This window comes from Notolepis coatsorum (assembly GCF_963971535.1).
Source record: "Notolepis coatsorum genome assembly, chromosome: 3".
NCBI classification, from domain to species: Eukaryota; Metazoa; Chordata; class Actinopteri; order Aulopiformes; family Paralepididae; genus Notolepis; species Notolepis coatsorum.
The window spans coordinates 205370736-205390438 of record NC_140167.1 but is presented as its reverse complement, the minus strand read 5'-3'; the positions used below and the strand labels follow the sequence as shown (position 1 = coordinate 205390438).

Genomic DNA, 19703 nt, shown 5'->3' with positions numbered 1-19703 from the left:
TGCCAATGCAAATTAAAGTGCTGCCTCGCTCTACCGTTCCCGCTACACTCTGACTACCGTAATTCCTCTAATAGTAACCCCGGCTTGTATTTGTTTCAACTGTAGCGGATACCAGGCTTGTATTAGGAGGAGGCATGTATAAGAGAGAGGCCTATATTTCTAATTTTCAAACCGATCATAATGAATAAATCAACATTTTGTGTCAGTTTGAACCCAATGAAATGTACTGGGTTCATTTATTGAAACCAAGCACTGTATGAAATACGGTAGTAAACAGTGCAATTACAGGTGGCCAAAAAAAGTAAAATAAAGTAAAATAGTGGTCAAAAAAAGTTAAATAAAGTAAAATAGTGCAATCACAATACTGGTATAATAATAATAACTTCATTTTATACAATTCTGAGGTAGGCTTACTCTCTTGGTAAACATTAACACCATAGCATTATATGGTATTTACTGCACAGCCAGGCCAGCATATAACAACAATAACTAAATATACCCGGCTTGTATTAGGAGGCCGGCTTATAATTGCTTAGCTCAACAGCGCACCCGGTCATTAATAGAGACCCGGTTTGTAATTGAATACCGGTTACTATTAGAGGAATTACGGTATATTAACGTTTCCCTACTCTCACTTCGTTGGCGTTAGCTAACGTTGTCATAGCTAGATCTGTGGTGTCGGCTGTATGACGTTAGTTAACGTGCGCCATCTATATGGCGCTGGCAGGCCGGGGCTGGCGTTGTCCAGTTGACATTACAGATCATGACGGCTATGATAGCGTTAGCTAAAGCTATGTTATCAACTCGAGTCGAGAAGGTACCACACGCTAAATTGTCCGTGCGGACCCCGCAACCTACAGTTCCAACTTCAGTGTGTGAATTACCTTAATCAACCACAGTTTCACAATTACTGTGTTGCACTCAATATTTAAATAATGTTAGTCTAAATAAATGTAGACAGACAATAAAATGAAGGGATTATGTCCATGAGTGTCATTTTTAGAAATTAAGGCCTGCCTCTTATATAAGCCACTCTCTAATAAAGGCCTGGTGCTCTTTGCAGCTGAGGTAAATACAAGACCCGTCCTATATTAGAGGAAATACGGTAAACACTTTTAAAAACAACTAAACTTGGTGCGGCTGGGTAGCGTAGAGGTCTAAGCACTCGCCTACCACCAGGTTGGGTAGCGTAGAGGTCTAAGCACTCGCCCACCACCAGGTTGGGTAGCGGTCTAAGCACTCGCCCACCACCAGGTTGGGTAGTGTAGAGGTCTAGGCACTCGCCCACCACCAGGTTGGGTAGTGTAGAGGTCTAAGCACTCGCCCACCACCAGGTTGGGTAGTGTAGAGGTCTAAGCAAGCACTCGCCCACCACCAGGTTGGGTAGCGTAGAGGTCTAAGCACTCGCCCACCGTAGAGAATCTGGGTGGAATCAAGCAGAATTGTCAGTGTTTGCAGGTGGGAAGCCGCTTGCCTCACCCGTCTAGACCGCCTTGCCTCACCCGTCTAGACCGCTTGCCTCACCCGTCTAGACCGCTTGCCTCACCCGTCTAGACCGCTTGCCTCACCCGTCTAGACCGCTTGCCTCACCCGTCTAGACCGCCTTGCCTCACCCGTCTAGACCGCCTTGCCTCACCCGTCTAGACCGCTTGCCTCACCCGTCTAGACAGCTTGCCTCACCCGTCTAGACAGCTTGCCTCACCCGTCTAGACCGCTTGCCTCACCCGTCTAGACCGCTTGCCTCACCCGTCTAGACCGCTTGCCTCACCCGTCTAGACCGCTTGCCTCACCCGTCTAGACCGCTTGCCTCACCCGTCTAGACCGCTTGCCTCACCCGTCTAGACCGCTTGCCTCACCCGTCTAGACCGCTTGCCTCACCTGTCTAGTGCCTCGTGGAAGTACTTCCTCTGTACATCAAACTGGAAGATGGTCCTCTCGCAGTCGGTGGAGGCGTTGTCACTCCCGCCATGCTTCTTCAGGAAGGCATCGAAACCGTTCTCCACTGGGTACTTCTCACTGCCCATGAAGACCACTGGCGAAGATGGGATAATTATATTATATGCATTACAGTGTACAGTATGACATGTGTATATGACATGATCTGAACTCTGCCATCATCATGCCATGCGGTTGTTGCATTATTGCCACCTTCTTCAGATCAAGTAATAATAGACCTACATTTTGTTCTAAATTAAAGTGAGGTCACGTCTCCCATGTCCGTTCACACCCACACGAGAAGTCGAGAGGGAGACTTTATTTTTATAAAAACACAATTCACACAATTTTAACTCATTGACTGGCACTCATTGACTGGCAAAAACGAGTATATTCATTTTTGGCGCCCATGCGATGAACACACCGATAACTAGTATATTCGTTTTATGTTTAAAAAATGTTATTATGATACTAGACAAGCGGTTCCCAAACTTTTTTGGCCGTGCACCCCCTGTCACCTCCCGACCTAGCTGACGCACCCCCCAATGGGTTTCTGTTAGAAAACATTGTTGCTGGTCTCCGTGCACAGATTTTATTTTTTATTTTATCTCTTCCCACGGCGACTATGGATAGGGAATTTCTTTATTTAATTCAAATGTTCACGACAACATGGATGCACGTACTCTGCCAGCATGTTTAATATCCATAACACTAAAGGTTTGACTAAGATTTTTATGACATTTTATTGTAAAAAAAAAAAAAAAAAAATCTTTTCTTTTTTTAACCACCATTAGCCTTTTCATGTCACGCACCACCTAGAGGGCGCTCGCGCACCACAAGGGGTGCGCGCACCAGTTTGGGAACCACTGTACCAGACAGTCCCCCTGACCTTCTGTATGGATTTTGTAAAACTGTGATGACGATCGAATCCCGATAGGTGGCAGTCTCGCCTACCTTTTGAGTCAAATGTTTAGCAAGGGGACGGCGCTTGATCAAGCAGCGGCTTTTTGTCTCGCCAGGAACGGCAAATCAACTATTATTTGCATACTACTCATGTTCAGTCTATTCACCCAGTATATTTCTAGCTCTGGCTCCTCATAGTGCCGCTCTTCCAAGCCTCCTTCTTGCAAATTCGCTGGCGCACAACATGGACGAGGTACGTTTATGGATTACAAATACATGGCAGGGTCTTGTCCAACTCCAAACCTCACCCCCGGCCCGGGCCAAGCCAGGCGCATGATTCACAAGAGACGAGATATCTCGCTTCCTAGAAGATTTGCATGTATTCTTGGGAAATGGCCACTATTTAGGCTGGGGTTTTGCAGGAACAGATGTTTGTAGAAACAAACGGTTCGTTCCCTGTTGAGAGTATAAATATAAGCATTTCAAATGAGCCATAGTATTGTCTCCATAGCTATAATATAGAATATATATACGATGAGTCTACAAACAGTTAAAACGGTCTGAAACGCTGGCGCCAGATATTAAAAATGAGAAAACAGCGTGGCGGTCCATGAGTCAATAATATACATTTTTACAATGGAATGTATGTTTTTTTTATTTTTTGTTTTTTTACAATTTGATAATTAATTTGAATATAGTATATTCGTTGACAGCCCTACTCCAAACCATTCATTGGGTCACAGTCATGTCAATCAACCATTGAATCTGCTCTGCAGACCATTAAGTGGTGCTCTGCCATGCACCTGCCCCCACCTCCTCGCAACAGTTTACTGTAAATTAGAGGTTGACAAGAGTGGCTGTGGGGTGCTCCTACAAGAAGATAAGGTATTGATTGACAGGGTATTGATCCTCCCATCCGTTACTTTTCCAAAAGGTTCAATAAACGTCACCTCAATCACAGCACTAGTGAGAAAGCGGCCCTCGGCTTGTCGCTTGCGTTGCAACATTTTGAGGTTTTCCTACGATCCAGTACATCGCCCATTATCGTTTTCACAGACCACCATCTGTTACTTTTATATCACGGATGCAAAGTTCCAGTCAAAGGCTAATGCATTGGTCTCTGCCGCTCTGCGATTTTTACTTGGAAATCCACCGCAAGGGGGGGGGGGGGGGGGATAAGACTTTGGCAGACGCAGATGTAATCTGGTTAATCTTAAGTATCGAGCATTAAGGGGATGCTTGATACTTGGGAAGGGGGGGTGTTACATCCCTGGGTCTTAAGTCTGGTATCTTGTATATGGCATACTTTAGTATATTCTGTTACTCATCAGTCCACTTTCCTGTGTGTGTGCGTGCGTGCGTGCATGCGTGTGCGTGTGTGTGTGTGCATACTTCTCATAGAATAACTGGTTAATCCAGATGGAGTGATTGTTGTGCCAGGTGGCTGCTGCTGATTGGCTCTGCAGACCACTTTGTTTCAGTTCCTGTTTTGTTTTTGATTGGTTCGTTTGTGAGCCGTGGGAGTGGCCTGCCCTTTGTTCTTCTCATGTGTTTGATATAGTAGGTAAGCAGTCCGGTGTAGATTCCTGTATTTTATTTTTTATCATCGCTTTATTTCCCAGTTTAATTTAGTAATTACTTAAAGGTTTGTTTGTTTGTTATTTTGCCTTGGTCCACTCCGAAGCCAATGCTTCCCTTTTCATCTTTAAATTGTATTTAATAAATTGTTAATACTTTTGCTATTTTACTTCAGTGTTTGAGGTGGATTTTGGGGAATTGGGAGGGTCTACATTATGTTATGTCTTTGAGTATCCCCAAGACGGGGTACAAAACTAAGCTAATGTATGTACAGTAGTATCATATACAGTGGTACGAGTATGAATACACTATGATAATAAACCTAGTAAAAAGTCTAGTTTAACTAATATGAGTAGTTATAGATATATGTATATTATACAGTGTTATTATACATTATTTATTATTATTATACAGTGCAGTGTTTCCCACAGGATTTTCAGAGACTATGGGGGGTGAACCTCTGACCCTCTAGGAGAGTCTGGGGGCATGCCCCCCCCCCCCCCTTATAAATTACCTTATTATAGCCAAAGTTAAATGCATCAATCCGGTCCACTTCGAGAGCAAAATAAAGAGGCTAGATCTATGATGAACTTGGTGCTCAAAACACAAAATCGACTAGAGCTTCCCAATCCTCTCCTCGGAGCACCCCAGCCGTTCAATGTATGTTAAATTCCACCACCAGCACACCTGATTCAACTTAACGAGCCCTTTATTAGTTGAATCAGGTGTGCTGGTGGTGGAATTTAACAAATACATGGAACGGCTGGGGTGTCTCGAGGAGAGGTTTGGGAACCACTGGACTAGAGCATACATTTGAGCCATCAAAGAACTGGTTTATTTTTTAGAAAATAAAAAAAATATAGTGGATTACTATTACGACTACTACCAATGTCAATACTACCGATACATCCCTATTGGCAAACTTTATATTAAAAAAAAAAAAAAAAGTGTTATAATGCATATTATGGATAGACTATACAGTAGGTTGGATATAGTGGTAGAATGAAAGTAGGCATTACAGTGTAATACAGTTGTAGGCAGTAGATAAATATGACTGAGTAGGCAACAGAGCATCACAAGATAGAAGAGAGAGAGAGAGAGAGAGAGAGAGAGAGAGAGAGACAGAGACAGAGACAGAGACAGAGACAGAGACAGAGACAGAGACAGAGACAGAGACAGAGACAGAGACAGAGACAGAGAGAGAGAGAGAGAGAGAGAGAGAGGAGAGAGAGAGAGAGAGACAGACAGAGACAAAGTTAATGTACTCTCTAGATGCACAACAGTCTTTTAGTCTTTGACACAGAGAGTCCCTGTCTGCAGCTCAGCCCACCCCCCTCCCCCCACCCCCCCTGGACCCCCCACCCCCCCTGGAACTCACTGTGCTCCAGGAAATGGGCCAATCCAGGCAGGTCCTCTGGGTCACTGAAGCTCCCCACGCTGATGCAGAGAGCAGCTGCAGACTAGAGGAGACACATGGGAGGGTGAGAACACACACACACACACTCAGGAATGCACACACACAAGTGAACCCACAGACACACACGCATACATTCATGCATGCACAAGTGAACACACACACACACACTCAGGAATGCACACACACAAGTGAACCCACAGACACACACGCATACATTCATGCATGCACAAGTGAACACACACACACACACTCAGGAATGCACACACACAAGTGAACCCACAGACACACACGCATACATTCATGCATGCACAAGTGAACACACGCACACACATTCATGCATGCACAAGTGAACCCACACACACGCAAACATTACACACACGCACAAGTGAACCGACACGCACACACTTATGCATACATTCATGCACACACGCACAAGTGAAACCCACCCCCACAAACACACACTTCATGTATGTACACACACACACACAAGTGAACCCCACCCCCACAAACACACACTTCATGTATGTACACACACACACACAAGTGAACCCCACCCCCACAAACACACACTTCATGCATGCACACGCACACAAGTGAACCCCACCCCCACAAACACACACTTCATGCATGCACACACACACAAGTGAACCCCACCCCCACAAACACACACTTCATGCATGCACACACACACACACACAAGTGAACCCGCACACACACATGCATACTTCATGCATGCACACACACACAAGTGAACCCACACACACGCACGCATACTTCATGCATGCACACACACACAAGTGAACCCCACCCCCACAAACACATACTTCATGCATGCACACGCACACAAGTGAACCCCACCCCCACAAACACACACTTCATGTATGCACACACACACACACACAAGTGAACCCCACCCCCACAAACACACACTTCATGTATGCACACACACACACACACAAGTGAACCCGCACACACACATGCATACTTCATGCATGCACACACACACAAGTGAACCCACACACACGCACGCATACTTCATGCATGCACACACACACAAGTGAACCCCACCCCCACAAACACACTTCATGCATGCACACACACACAAGTGAACCCCACCCCCACAAACACATACTTCATGCATGCACACACACACAAGTGAACCCCACCCCCACAAACACACACTTCATGCATGCACACACACACAAGTGAACCCACAGATACAAATGGGCATATGCTCAGACACACACATAAAACAACATCAACAAAACAGACAGACCAACTATGGAAACTACAGAACGCTCAACATCGAAGAAAACACAGACACACAAGTGTAAAGCACACTCACACACACACACACATACAGGAGTCTACTAGGGCCTAACAAAAATAATAGTTGGTTTCAGGTTGCCGACCGACCCTGCCGATTTAGGTGCGACCCAATATATTTTATGAGTTTTAAAAAAAAATTATATATTAAAAAAAAAAAATCTGTTTTTTTTTTTTTTTTTTTTTAAGAATAAAGTTTCATAGAAATCTTAGTCAAACATTTAGTATTATGGATATTAAACATGCTGGCAGAGTACATGCATCCATGTTGTTGTGAACATTTTAACCCTTTCACTGCCACACGACAGCCGGTTAACCCTTTCACTGTGACAATACAGAAGGTTAGCCCTTTACTATCACACAACCGACGGCGATGCTCCATCATTAGCATCATTAGCTCCGCATCCGCGGAGCTAATGATGCTAATGATGGAGCATCGCCGTCGGTTGTGTGATAGTAAAGGGCTAACCTTCTGTCGTGTGGCAGTGAAAGGGTTAATTAAATAAAGAAATTCCCTATCCATAGTCGCCGTGGGAAAGCATAAAATAAAAAAAAATTAAAAAAAATGCCCTACCTACCCATGGCCAAACTGACAACCAACCTGAAACCAACCATTATTTTTGTTAGGCCCTACTAGGGTTGCGTACCGAACTCTGTACTTTTAAGGGTACCAACCAAATTACATCGGTACTACAGAGTAGGGGTGGGAATCGCCAGAGACCTCACGATACGATACCATCGCGATACTTGCGTCACGATACGATAGTATCGCGATACTAAATATATCGCGATACGCTGAGTATTGCGAAAAATTTTATATATTTTTTTTATCAAATTTAATTTATTACCTTTTTTCAACTGCAAAGTAAAACTTTGTCAACATGTTTTATCTAATAAAATAAAGTTCAGTCTGTTCATCTCACTTCAATAATTTTTATTGCAGAACATGGTATTTTCTCAAGCAGACAGATGTCAACACTGATCTGTGTTGCATGTACCTGACAAACTGAACTGTTTGTATTACAGTCATATTCCAACTTAACTGAATGCACATGTGTGTGTGTGTGGACTACTGTACTATTACAGGTATTGAAATGAACAATGCAACTTCCTTATACAATTTTTTTTTTTTTTTTTTAATGAATAATTAAATATCAATACTTGGCGTCCCTGTATCGATACAGTATCGCCACGCAAAGTATCGCGATACTACTACGTATGGATTCCCCCCCCCCCTCACGCTAGATCAATCGGTACCAGATTTGGGTAACTTAACTTGTACATGTTTAGTTAGTGTAATATACAGTACTAGACAAGAGGAAGCCTTTTCCACAAATATATATATTACTGTCCCGTCTCTTGAGTCTTTGGAAAGACCAGACGAGGTCAGAGGAGTTTGATCATATTTACTGATGGCCAGATAATGTTATTTTTTTTTCATCAAATATTTGTATTTCTTTTTCGTTTTATACATAAAAGACAAACACAATACAGTAACAATAATAATAACAAGACCTCACAATAATAAATACAGAACATACAAAATCTACTTATACAGACGCCACAAAAGACATATCCTCCCCCACTCCCACCCCAGGACCCCCCAGGACCAACACCGCTCCGCTGCTAGATAGTGGCCTTAACCTTCTCGGCTGCTGAGACCCACAGCTCAATGCTGGCCTGTCCAACTCCAATTACACAAGCAGTAGAGATTTCCATATAAATGACATCCAGTAGTGTCAGAGACCAATTAATCAGTGAGTTTCTCAGGTTCCTTCCACCTCATGGCCATCAGCTTCTTGGCTGCAGTGACACCCGTCAGAATGATTATGTTTTGTTGCATGGATGCCGGTAGTAATGATATATCATTTAGGAGTAGTGTTGCTGCCGTAAGTGGAATTGTTAGGATGGCCGTTGTAAACAGCGACTCCTACAGGTCGGTCAGGGTGCCTGCACAGCAAAGAAGGGATATGTTGAAGGTAGTGTGACCTCCCACACATTACACTTCACCAATGACTCCCTAGACCAGGACTCCCTAGACCGACCAGTGGGGGGCACATGCGAGCAACGACCAGGAAGGGGAGGGGGGAATTGGCATAACGACGAAATTGGGATGGGAGAACATCCGAGAAAAACAGGAGAAAAAGTGGATAAAAAAAAAACATAATACATGATCATGTGATTTATTTTGTGAGGTGTGTTATAACTAGAGCTGGGCCGTTAACGGCGTTAACGTACTGCGTCGCGATAATATAATTAACGCATTAATCTAAAAAAAAATATATATATATATATATCTTTTTTTAAACATTTTTTTTTTTTTACCTTTATTTACCCAGGGTAGGTTCATTGAGCACAGATGCTCTTTTTCAGGAACGCCCTGCTTCACATTCACACAGTTCCATTCACACCTGGGAGCTGCCCAGTACAACCACAGTCTGACACCATTGGCCACTGAGCAACTCCATAGTTCAAGTTTGAAATGCTTCTTTCTGTTTTGCTCCTGAGAGTGTGCTAGATACTGTACTGTACTGGTAATATTATTTATTTGTGTTAACTTCTAAATAAAACAACTTATTAAACACAAGTACATCTTATTGAACATTATTTTGATATTTCATTACCAATTATCATAGCAAAACAGCTTTTTCAAACAGTCTGTAATGCATTTTGGAAACGGGAGATGGGCTCATGGTGTAATGGGCCACCTGGCCTGAGAAACATAAGGAGGAAAGAAAAAGTAAGGACTTACTTCTGGTCATTATTTGGGTAGAACACACATATTTTGAATGCCTTCGGCAGGTTTTTTTTTTTTTTTTTTTAGCCATTTTAATCTAGATTAAATCCAGGATTGCAGATAGATTAATCTATGCCCACCTCTAGTTATAACAATAAATAACCGAATAAATAACCGAATTCGATACCGAATTCCAAGAACTGGTATCAGTTCAAATGTGAACGGTACCCAACCCTAGAGTCTGCGCACACCTGTGCAAGAGCATCACATCGACACACCGACACACCGACGGCGACCACGCACGGTGCCAACCTGCTCTTTGGGAGCAATTAAGGGTTAAGTGTCTTGCTGGGAGGAGTGGGAATCGAACCGGGAACCTTCCGATTACCAGACGACCGCTCTAGCTCCTGAGTCAATGTCGCCCCCACAATAGGTCGTCAAAAATCAGGACGTCAAAAATGCCCTCATTTGGTGGCATCATGTGGAGTCTTGAAATTGTCCAGACAGACGGACGCACGGACGCACACACACACAGACACACACACAGACACACAGACACACACACACAGACACACACACACACAGACACACACACACAGACACACACACACACAGAGACAGACACACACACACACACTACCTGTTTCTCAGAGCTCGCCTTCTTCTTCCCGTCACTCTCCTCTTCCAGCTCCTCAAAGTCACTGTCGTGCTCCTCCTCTGCAGGCTCCTCCTCCTCCTCCGTCCCCTCTCCTGAGTCGTCCTCCTCCCGCTGCTCTCCTCGGCCACGCCCCTCCTCCTCTCGGCCACGCCCCTCCTCCTCTCCCACCTTACGGCTGCACTTCCTGTCTGCGCTGCTGAAGTCCGAGACCAGGAGCACCCTCATGCCGTTCCTCAGGTCAATGTATCTAGTAGGGATTAAACATTAAAGAAAAATTACACTGTATTATCTATTTATTCTTACAAATTTGAACTACCTCTTCTACCTCGTTTTTGCATTTTGCACATTTTACTGTTGTAAGTTTGCTCTTTAATCTCACTATAATGTACATACTGTATGTGACAAATAAAACAAAAACAAAACTACTTGACCTAGAAACTTTGGTGTGAAAAATAAATTATCCATGCAAATTAGCCTGTGGAGGTGGAATATAAATTATATTATTTATTAATTGAATTAAACAACAAACATAATGTTGTGAACTAATAACTTGGTGTAGGAATGTAATAATTGCAGACAAGCCATTCTAATCAAACCTCTCACATTTCCCTATCACACTTTATATATATATAAAAAAAATTATAAATAAAAAGGGTATTGAAATGAATAGAGTCAAACCAAATAGTGATCAAGATGTAACATTTAATGATGTTTTGGATCTTGATCAACACCTATTAAACAAGACTTTTAATTCATTCAATCTTTATTTATTCTCAGAATTACACTGAGGGGCAGCCCTTGTTTGCAGTGCCGTTGAGCTTTGCATTCACTTAATCATCGTCAATGTTATACAAAGTAGAATAAAGTAGAGATGCCAGCCATTATGAAGAAGGTGTGTTCATCTTCAGGGACCCTGATGGAAACAAGACGAAAGTCTTTCTCAGGTCTGCATCCCCTTAACAATTGTGTGTATTGAGCCGTACTGTATTGTATCTCACCTGTAACAGACCCACTAGTGACACCTCACCTGTAACAGACCCACTAGTGACATCTCACCTGTAACAGACCCACTAGTGACACCTCACCTGTAACAGACCCACTAGTGACATCTCACCTGTAACAGACCCACTAGTGACATCTCACCTGTAACAGACCCACTAGTGACACCTCACCTGTAACAGACCCACTAGTGACATCTCACCTGTAACAGACCCACTAGTGACATCTCACCTGTAACAGACCCACTAGTGACATCTCACCTGTAACAGACCCACTAGTGACATGTCACCTGTAACAGACCCACTAGTGACACCTCACCTGTAACAGACCCACTAGTGACACCTCACCTGTAACAGACCCACTAGTGACATGTCACCTGTAACAGACCCACTAGTGACACCTCACCTGTAACAGACCCACTAGTGACATCTCACCTGTAACAGACCCACTAGTGACATCTCACCTGTAACAGACCCACTAGTGACACCTCACCTGTAACAGACCCACTAGTGACATCTCACCTGTAACAGACCCACTAGTGACATCTCACCTGTAACAGACCCACTAGTGACATCTCACCTGTAACAGACCCACTAGTGACACCTCACCTGTAACAGACCCACTAGTGACATGTCACCTGTAACAGACCCACTAGTGACACCTCACCTGTAACAGACCCACTAGTGACATGTCACCTGTAACAGACCCACTAGTGACACCTCACCTGTAACAGACCCACTAGTGACACCTCACCTGTAACAGACCCACTAGTGACACCTCACCTGTAACAGACCCACTAGTGACATCTCACCTGTAACAGACCCACTAGTGACATCTCACCTGTAACAGACCCACTAGTGACACCTCACCTGTAACAGACCCACTAGTGACACCTCACCTGTAACAGACCCACTAGTGACACCTCACCTGTAACAGACCCACTAGTGACATCTCACCTGTAACAGACCCACTAGTGACACCTCACCTGTAACAGACCCACTAGTGACACCTCACCTGTAACAGACCCACTAGTGACACCTCACCTGTAACAGACCCACTAGTGACACCTCACCTGTAACAGACCCACTAGTGACATCTCACCTGTAACAGACCCACTAGTGACATCTCACCTGTAACAGACCCACTAGTGACACCTCACCTGTAACAGACCCACTAGTGACACCTCACCTGTAACAGACCCACTAGTGACACCTCACCTGTAACAGACCCACTAGTGACACCTCACCTGTAACAGACCCACTAGTGACACCTCACCTGTAACAGACCCACTAGTGACACCTCACCTGTAACAGACCCACTAGTGACATCTCACCTGTAACAGACCCACTAGTGACACCTCACCTGTAACAGACCCACTAGTGACATCTCACCTGTAACAGACCCACTAGTGACACCTCACCTGTAACAGACCCACTAGTGACACCTCACCTGTAACAGACCCACTAGTGACACCTCACCTGTAACAGACCCACTAGTGACACCTCACCTGTAACAGACCCACTAGTGACACCTCACCTGTAACAGACCCACTAGTGACATCTCACCTGTAACAGACCCACTAGTGACACCTCACCTGTAACAGACCCACTAGTGACACCTCACCTGTAACAGACCCACTAGTGACACCTCACCTGTAACAGACCCACTAGTGACATCTCACCTGTAACAGACCCACTAGTGACACCTCACCTGTAACAGACCCACTAGTGACACCTCACCTGTAACAGACCCACTAGTGACACCTCACCTGTAACAGACCCACTAGTGACATCTCACCTGTAACAGACCCACTAGTGACATCTCACCTGTAACAGACCCACTAGTGACACCTCACCTGTAACAGACCCACTAGTGACACCTCACCTGTAACAGACCCACTAGTGACACCTCACCTGTAACAGACCCACTAGTGACATCTCACCTGTAACAGACCCACTAGTGACATCTCACCTGTAACAGACCCACTAGTGACACCTCACCTGTAACAGACCCACTAGTGACACCTCACCTGTAACAGACCCACTAGTGACATCTCACCTGTAACAGACCCACTAGTGACACCTCACCTGTAACAGACCCACTAGTGACACCTCACCTGTAACAGACCCACTAGTGACACCTCACCTGTAACAGACCCACTAGCGACATCTCACCTGTAACAGACCCACTAGTGACATGTCACCTGTAACAGACCCACTAGCGACACCTCACCTGTAACAGACCCACTAGTGACATCTCACCTGTAACAGACCCACTAGTGACATCTCACCTGTAACAGACCCACTAGTGACATCTCACCTGTAACAGACCCACTAGTGACATCTCACCTGTAACAGACCCACTAGTGACACCTCACCTGTAACAGACCCACTAGTGACATCTCACCTGTAACAGACCCACTAGTGACACCTCACCTGTAACAGACCCACTAGTGACATCTCACCTGTAACAGACACACTAGTGACACCTCACCTGTAACAGACCCACTAGTGACACCTCACCTGTAACAGACCCACTAGTGACATCTCACCTGTAACAGACCCACTAGTGACACCTCACCTGTAACAGACCCACTAGTGACACCTCACCTGTAACAGACCCACTAGTGACACCTCACCTGTAACAGACCCACTAGTGACATCTCACCTGTAACAGACCCACTAGTGACATCTCACCTGTAACAGACCCACTAGTGACACCTCACCTGTAACAGACCCACTAGTGACACCTCACCTGTAACAGACCCACTAGTGACATCTCACCTGTAACAGACCCACTAGTCTCACCTGTAACAGACCCACTAGTGACATCTCACCTGTAACAGACCCACTAGTGACATCTCACCTGTAACAGACCCACTAGTGACACCTCACCTGTAACAGACCCACTAGTGACACCTCACCTGTAACAGACCCACTAGTGACATGTCACCTGTAACAGACCCACTAGTGACACCTCACCTGTAACAGACCCACTAGTGACACCTCACCTGTAACAGACCCACTAGTGACATCTCACCTGTAACAGACCCACTAGTCTCACCTGTAACAGACCCACTAGTGACACCTCACCTGTAACAGACCCACTAGTGACACCTCACCTGTAACAGACCCACTAGTGACACCTCACCTGTAACAGACCCACTAGTGACACCTCACCTGTAACAGACCCACTAGTGACACCTCACCTGTAACAGACCCACTAGTGACACCTCACCTGTAACAGACCCACTAGTGACACCTCACCTGTAACAGACCCACTAGTGACATCTCACCTGTAACAGACCCACTAGTGACATCTCACCTGTAACAGACCCACTAGTGACACCTCACCTGTAACAGACCCACTAGTGACACCTCACCTGTAACAGACCCACTAGTGACACCTCACCTGTAACAGACCCACTAGTGACATCTCACCTGTAACAGACCCACTAGTGACACCTCACCTGTAACAGACCCACTAGTGACACCTCACCTGTAACAGACCCACTAGTGACACCTCACCTGTAACAGACCCACTAGTGACATCTCACCTGTAACAGACCCACTAGTGACACCTCACCTGTAACAGACCCACTAGTGACATCTCACCTGTAACAGACCCACTAGTGACACCTCACCTGTAACAGACCCACTAGTGACACCTCACCTGTAACAGACCCACTAGTGACATCTCACCTGTAACAGACCCACTAGTGACATCTCACCTGTAACAGACCCACTAGTGACACCTCACCTGTAACAGACCCACTAGTGACATGTCACCTGTAACAGACCCACTAGTGACATCTCACCTGTAACAGACCCACTAGTGACACCTCACCTGTAACAGACCCACTAGTGACACCTCACCTGTAACAGACCCACTAGTGACACCTCACCTGTAACAGACCCACTAGTGACATGTCACCTGTAACAGACCCACTAGTGACACCTCACCTGTAACAGACCCACTAGTGACACCTCACCTGTAACAGACCCACTAGTGACATCTCACCTGTAACAGACCCACTAGTGACACCTCACCTGTAACAGACCCACTAGTGACATCTCACCTGTAACAGACCCACTAGTGACACCTCACCTGTAACAGACCCACTAGTGACACCTCACCTGTAACAGACCCACTAGTGACATCTCACCTGTAACAGACCCACTAGTGACACCTCACCTGTAACAGACCCACTAGTGACATCTCACCTGTAACAGACCCACTAGTGACATCTCACCTGTAACAGACCCACTAGTGACACCTCACCTGTAACAGACCCACTAGTGACACCTCACCTGTAACAGACCCACTAGTGACATCTCACCTGTAACAGACCCACTAGTGACATCTCACCTGTAACAGACCCACTAGTGACACCTCACCTGTAACAGACCCACTAGTGACATCTCACCTGTAACAGACCCACTAGTGACATCTCACCTGTAACAGACCCACTAGTGACATCTCACCTGTAACAGACCCACTAGTGACACCTCACCTGTAACAGACCCACTGGTGACATCTCACCTGTAACAGACCCACTGGTGACATCTCACCTGTAACAGACCCACTGGTGACACCTCACCTGTAACAGACCCACTAGTGACATCTCACCTGTAACAGACCCACTAGTGACATGTCACCTGTAACAGACCCACTAGTGACACCTCACCTGTAACAGACCCACTAGTGACACCTCACCTGTAACAGACCCACTAGTGACACGTCACCTGTAACAGACCCACTAGTGACATCTCACCTGTAACAGACCCACTAGTGACACCTCACCTGTAACAGACCCACTAGTGACACCTCACCTGTAACAGACCCACTAGTGACATCTCACCTGTAACAGACCCACTAGTGACACCTCACCTGTAACAGACCCACTAGTGACACCTCACCTGTAACAGACCCACTAGTGACATCTCACCTGTAACAGACCCACTAGTGACACCTCACCTGTAACAGACCCACTAGTGACACCTCACCTGTAACAGACCCACTAGTGACACCTCACCTGTAACAGACCCACTAGTGACATCTCACCTGTAACAGACCCACTAGTGACATCTCACCTGTAACAGACCCACTAGTGACACCTCACCTGTAACAGACCCACTAGTGACACCTCACCTGTAACAGACCCACTAGTCTCACCTGTAACAGACCCACTAGTGACATCTCACCTGTAACAGACCCACTAGTGACATCTCACCTGTAACAGACCCACTAGTGACACCTCACCTGTAACAGACCCACTAGTGACACCTCACCTGTAACAGACCCACTAGTCTCACCTGTAACAGACCCACTAGTGACATCTCACCTGTAACAGACCCACTAGTGACATCTCACCTGTAACAGACCCACTAGTGACATCTCACCTGTAACAGACCCACTGGTGACATCTCACCTGTAACAGACCCACTGGTGACACCTCACCTGTAACAGACCCACTAGTGACATCTCACCTGTAACAGACCCACTAGTGACATGTCACCTGTAACAGACCCACTAGTGACATCTCACCTGTAACAGACCCACTAGTGACACCTCACCTGTAACAGACCCACTAGTGACATCTCACCTGTAACAGACCCACTAGTGACATCTCACCTGTAACAGACCCACTAGTGACATCTCACCTGTAACAGACCCACTAGTGACACCTCACCTGTAACAGACCCACTAGTGACACCTCACCTGTAACCAGAGGCGGCGGGTGAGCCGAACATTAGGGTAGGCTATAAATGTGGTGAGAGTTGCGTGTATCTTTCCTTTTTGCTGTCTTGCACGCAAGCGGTGCTGTCCAGGTTCTGATTTCACACAATACACTAGGCTACTACAGCGAGCCCCACTCATTTCATATAGTGCAAATTAATTGTTCAAATGAAGACATCCAATATGATTAACCATTGTCTTACCTTAATGCAACAAAAAAAATGACGTTTCGCGCATCAATGATCTTTTCTGCTTTAAGTTTGTCTGTGAGATCACTTTCAATGTGAAGCTGCTTTGAAAACAATGTACATAGTAGCTCTAAAAAGTTTCCACGATTTGATTAACTCTGACTCAGTCTCATCATGCCCTCGTAGAGCAAGCCCTCGGCCTCAGGTGATCCGTGTTATGCCCAGGCGGCATGTAACTTGGAATGGAGTTCCAGGTCTTGGCAGCTCTCACTGAGAGAGGGCTGATTTGCTAAATGTACTTGTACTTAATGGAACAGCCAAGTCACCCGGTACAACAGTTCTGGTGAACCTGGAGGTGAAAAATCGGAAAGTGGGGGTGGGGCTAGACCATGGAGGATTTTGAAGACCAGACTGGCATCGGTTAGTTTGATGATGCGGCGTGATTGGTTACTGCCTGCAGTCTGGAATGTTAAACGGCTACCACACCTACTGCCATTGCCACCTTGGTTGGCCGACCCTTGCGTATTGTCACCACCGGGCTGCAGCAGCCCACACACACACACAATATCGTAGCCTAGGCTGCCTATAATAATGTGCAGACTGGGTCGGCAGAGCCTCTTACATACCCGCCGCCTAGGCCTGTAACAGACACACTGACATCATCTCACCTGTAATTCTTTGGATCACTTGGAGATTTGATGATGTGAGGGTCTCCCAGGTCCTCCTCTCCGACCCCCTGAGCCTCAGGCCCCCTCTCCGGGCCCCCGGCCTCGGCCTGAGGTGGGGGCTCACCCCCGTCAGGGGCAGACACCGGTCCCGGCGGTGGGCTGCAGACTTCACCGGCAGACTTGTTTGTCTGAGGCATTGTAACAGTGGCTTCGAGTGTCTGCTCTGTAAACACAGACGTGTTCATTTGGGGATTTGTTTTGCCATAAAATGCCAATTATTCCCCCCCACTGAAGGACTATAGTACACTTTGCATTCTACTGATTTAAAACTCATTCAGTGCACGATTTATTATTCATACTAGAATGCTTTATATTTGTATTGTTGTTTGTCTTGCAAGCTGGCAATTGTGACCACAAATGGTTTGATTGATTGAAAACTTTATTAACAGATTGCAGAATGGGTACAATACAGTACAGCTCAATACACACACTTGTTAAGGGGATGCAGACCAGAGAAAGACTTTCGTCTTGTTTACATCAGGGTCCCCCATTTTCAATTCAACTACATGACATACAGGTAGATAGTACTGCTACATCTATACATTTATGACCAGATTTACAAATACAGTACAGTTTCGTGATACCAAAAGAGTTAAAAAAAAAAAAAAAAAAAAAAAAGGTATATACATTTGACGAATGCATAGAATGCTTTATATTTGCATTGTTGTTTGTCTTGCAAGCTGGCAATTATGATGAGTCAGCAAGCAAACCCCACACATGGTCAGTAAGTATTAGCTGTATTAGCTGTCAGCATTAGTTTACAGTATTAGCTCACAGCTAGCATTAGTTTAGCTAACTAACGCCACAACTCAGGACACTTGGAGCTCAATGTTGTCCGTCTGGGAGGAGGATCCTCCATGTTGCTGCTCGGCGAGTTACTTACTTACCTAGCTTAGCACCGATCACCTAAACTAGCCTCGCGTTATATATATATATATATATGACAAGTTACCGTTAGCTTCTTTCACTAGACGTTAATCCGGTTGTAGAAGCGTCCCGTTAGAGACGACACCACGGGCCTGCAGGCGGGTTCTTCTGAGACCCGGACACCTCCTCACCTAACGCCGCTGCTGCTGCTTCTGTCTCCGGGCGCAGCGTGGATCTAACTAACACACCGAAACACACCAGTGCGCAGGTGCAAGAAAACTCACCTTCTTTGTGTCTCTCGAGATAGAGCTGGGCACGAGGTTACCTTCTTTCTGTAAAATGACGAGTTACCTGGAGGCGCGAGGCTCGTGAGATTTAGGACCTGATTTATGAACCAAGTCAGACCCCGCTGCTGTCAAAACAAAGCCCGCCACGCGCACCGTGATTGGTGGTGGAGGAGAGAGTGTTTAGAGACGGAGCATCCGATTGGCTTGAAATGGAGAGAATGGTCCGCGACGATGACCGTCAAGTTTGTTTGGCCGGGGTGCGTCTATTTTTTTACCAACGGATTTCCAGTTCCGCGTTCGCGTTCTGCGATCTGATTGGCCACTGACGTTTCTGGTGCGAT

At 45.8% G+C, this 19703-nt stretch overlaps 1 protein-coding gene across 3 annotated transcripts in view; it reads right to left on the bottom strand.

Moving 5' to 3' along the window:
• Positions 1-19413, bottom strand: part of nrd1b (nardilysin b (N-arginine dibasic convertase)) — a 76366-nt gene extending 56953 nt beyond the window's left edge. Inside the window, exons 1-5 of one of the 3 annotated variants that reach the window (XM_084311619.1) lie at positions 19360-19413; positions 18149-18366; positions 10537-10801; positions 5795-5876; positions 1879-2032 (exon numbers count right to left, since the gene is read on the bottom strand). In XM_084311619.1, coding sequence (XP_084167745.1) covers positions 1879-2032; positions 5795-5876; positions 10537-10801; positions 18149-18345 — 698 coding nt within the window. In that variant the 5' untranslated portion in view covers positions 18346-18366; positions 19360-19413. Of the gene's footprint in view, positions 1-1878; positions 2033-5794; positions 5877-10536; positions 10802-18148; positions 18372-19160 lie in introns of all 3 variants that reach the window. The other 2 variants (XM_084311617.1, XM_084311618.1) reach the window with 2 other exon arrangements.
• Between the last annotated feature and the right edge of the window lie 290 nt (positions 19414-19703).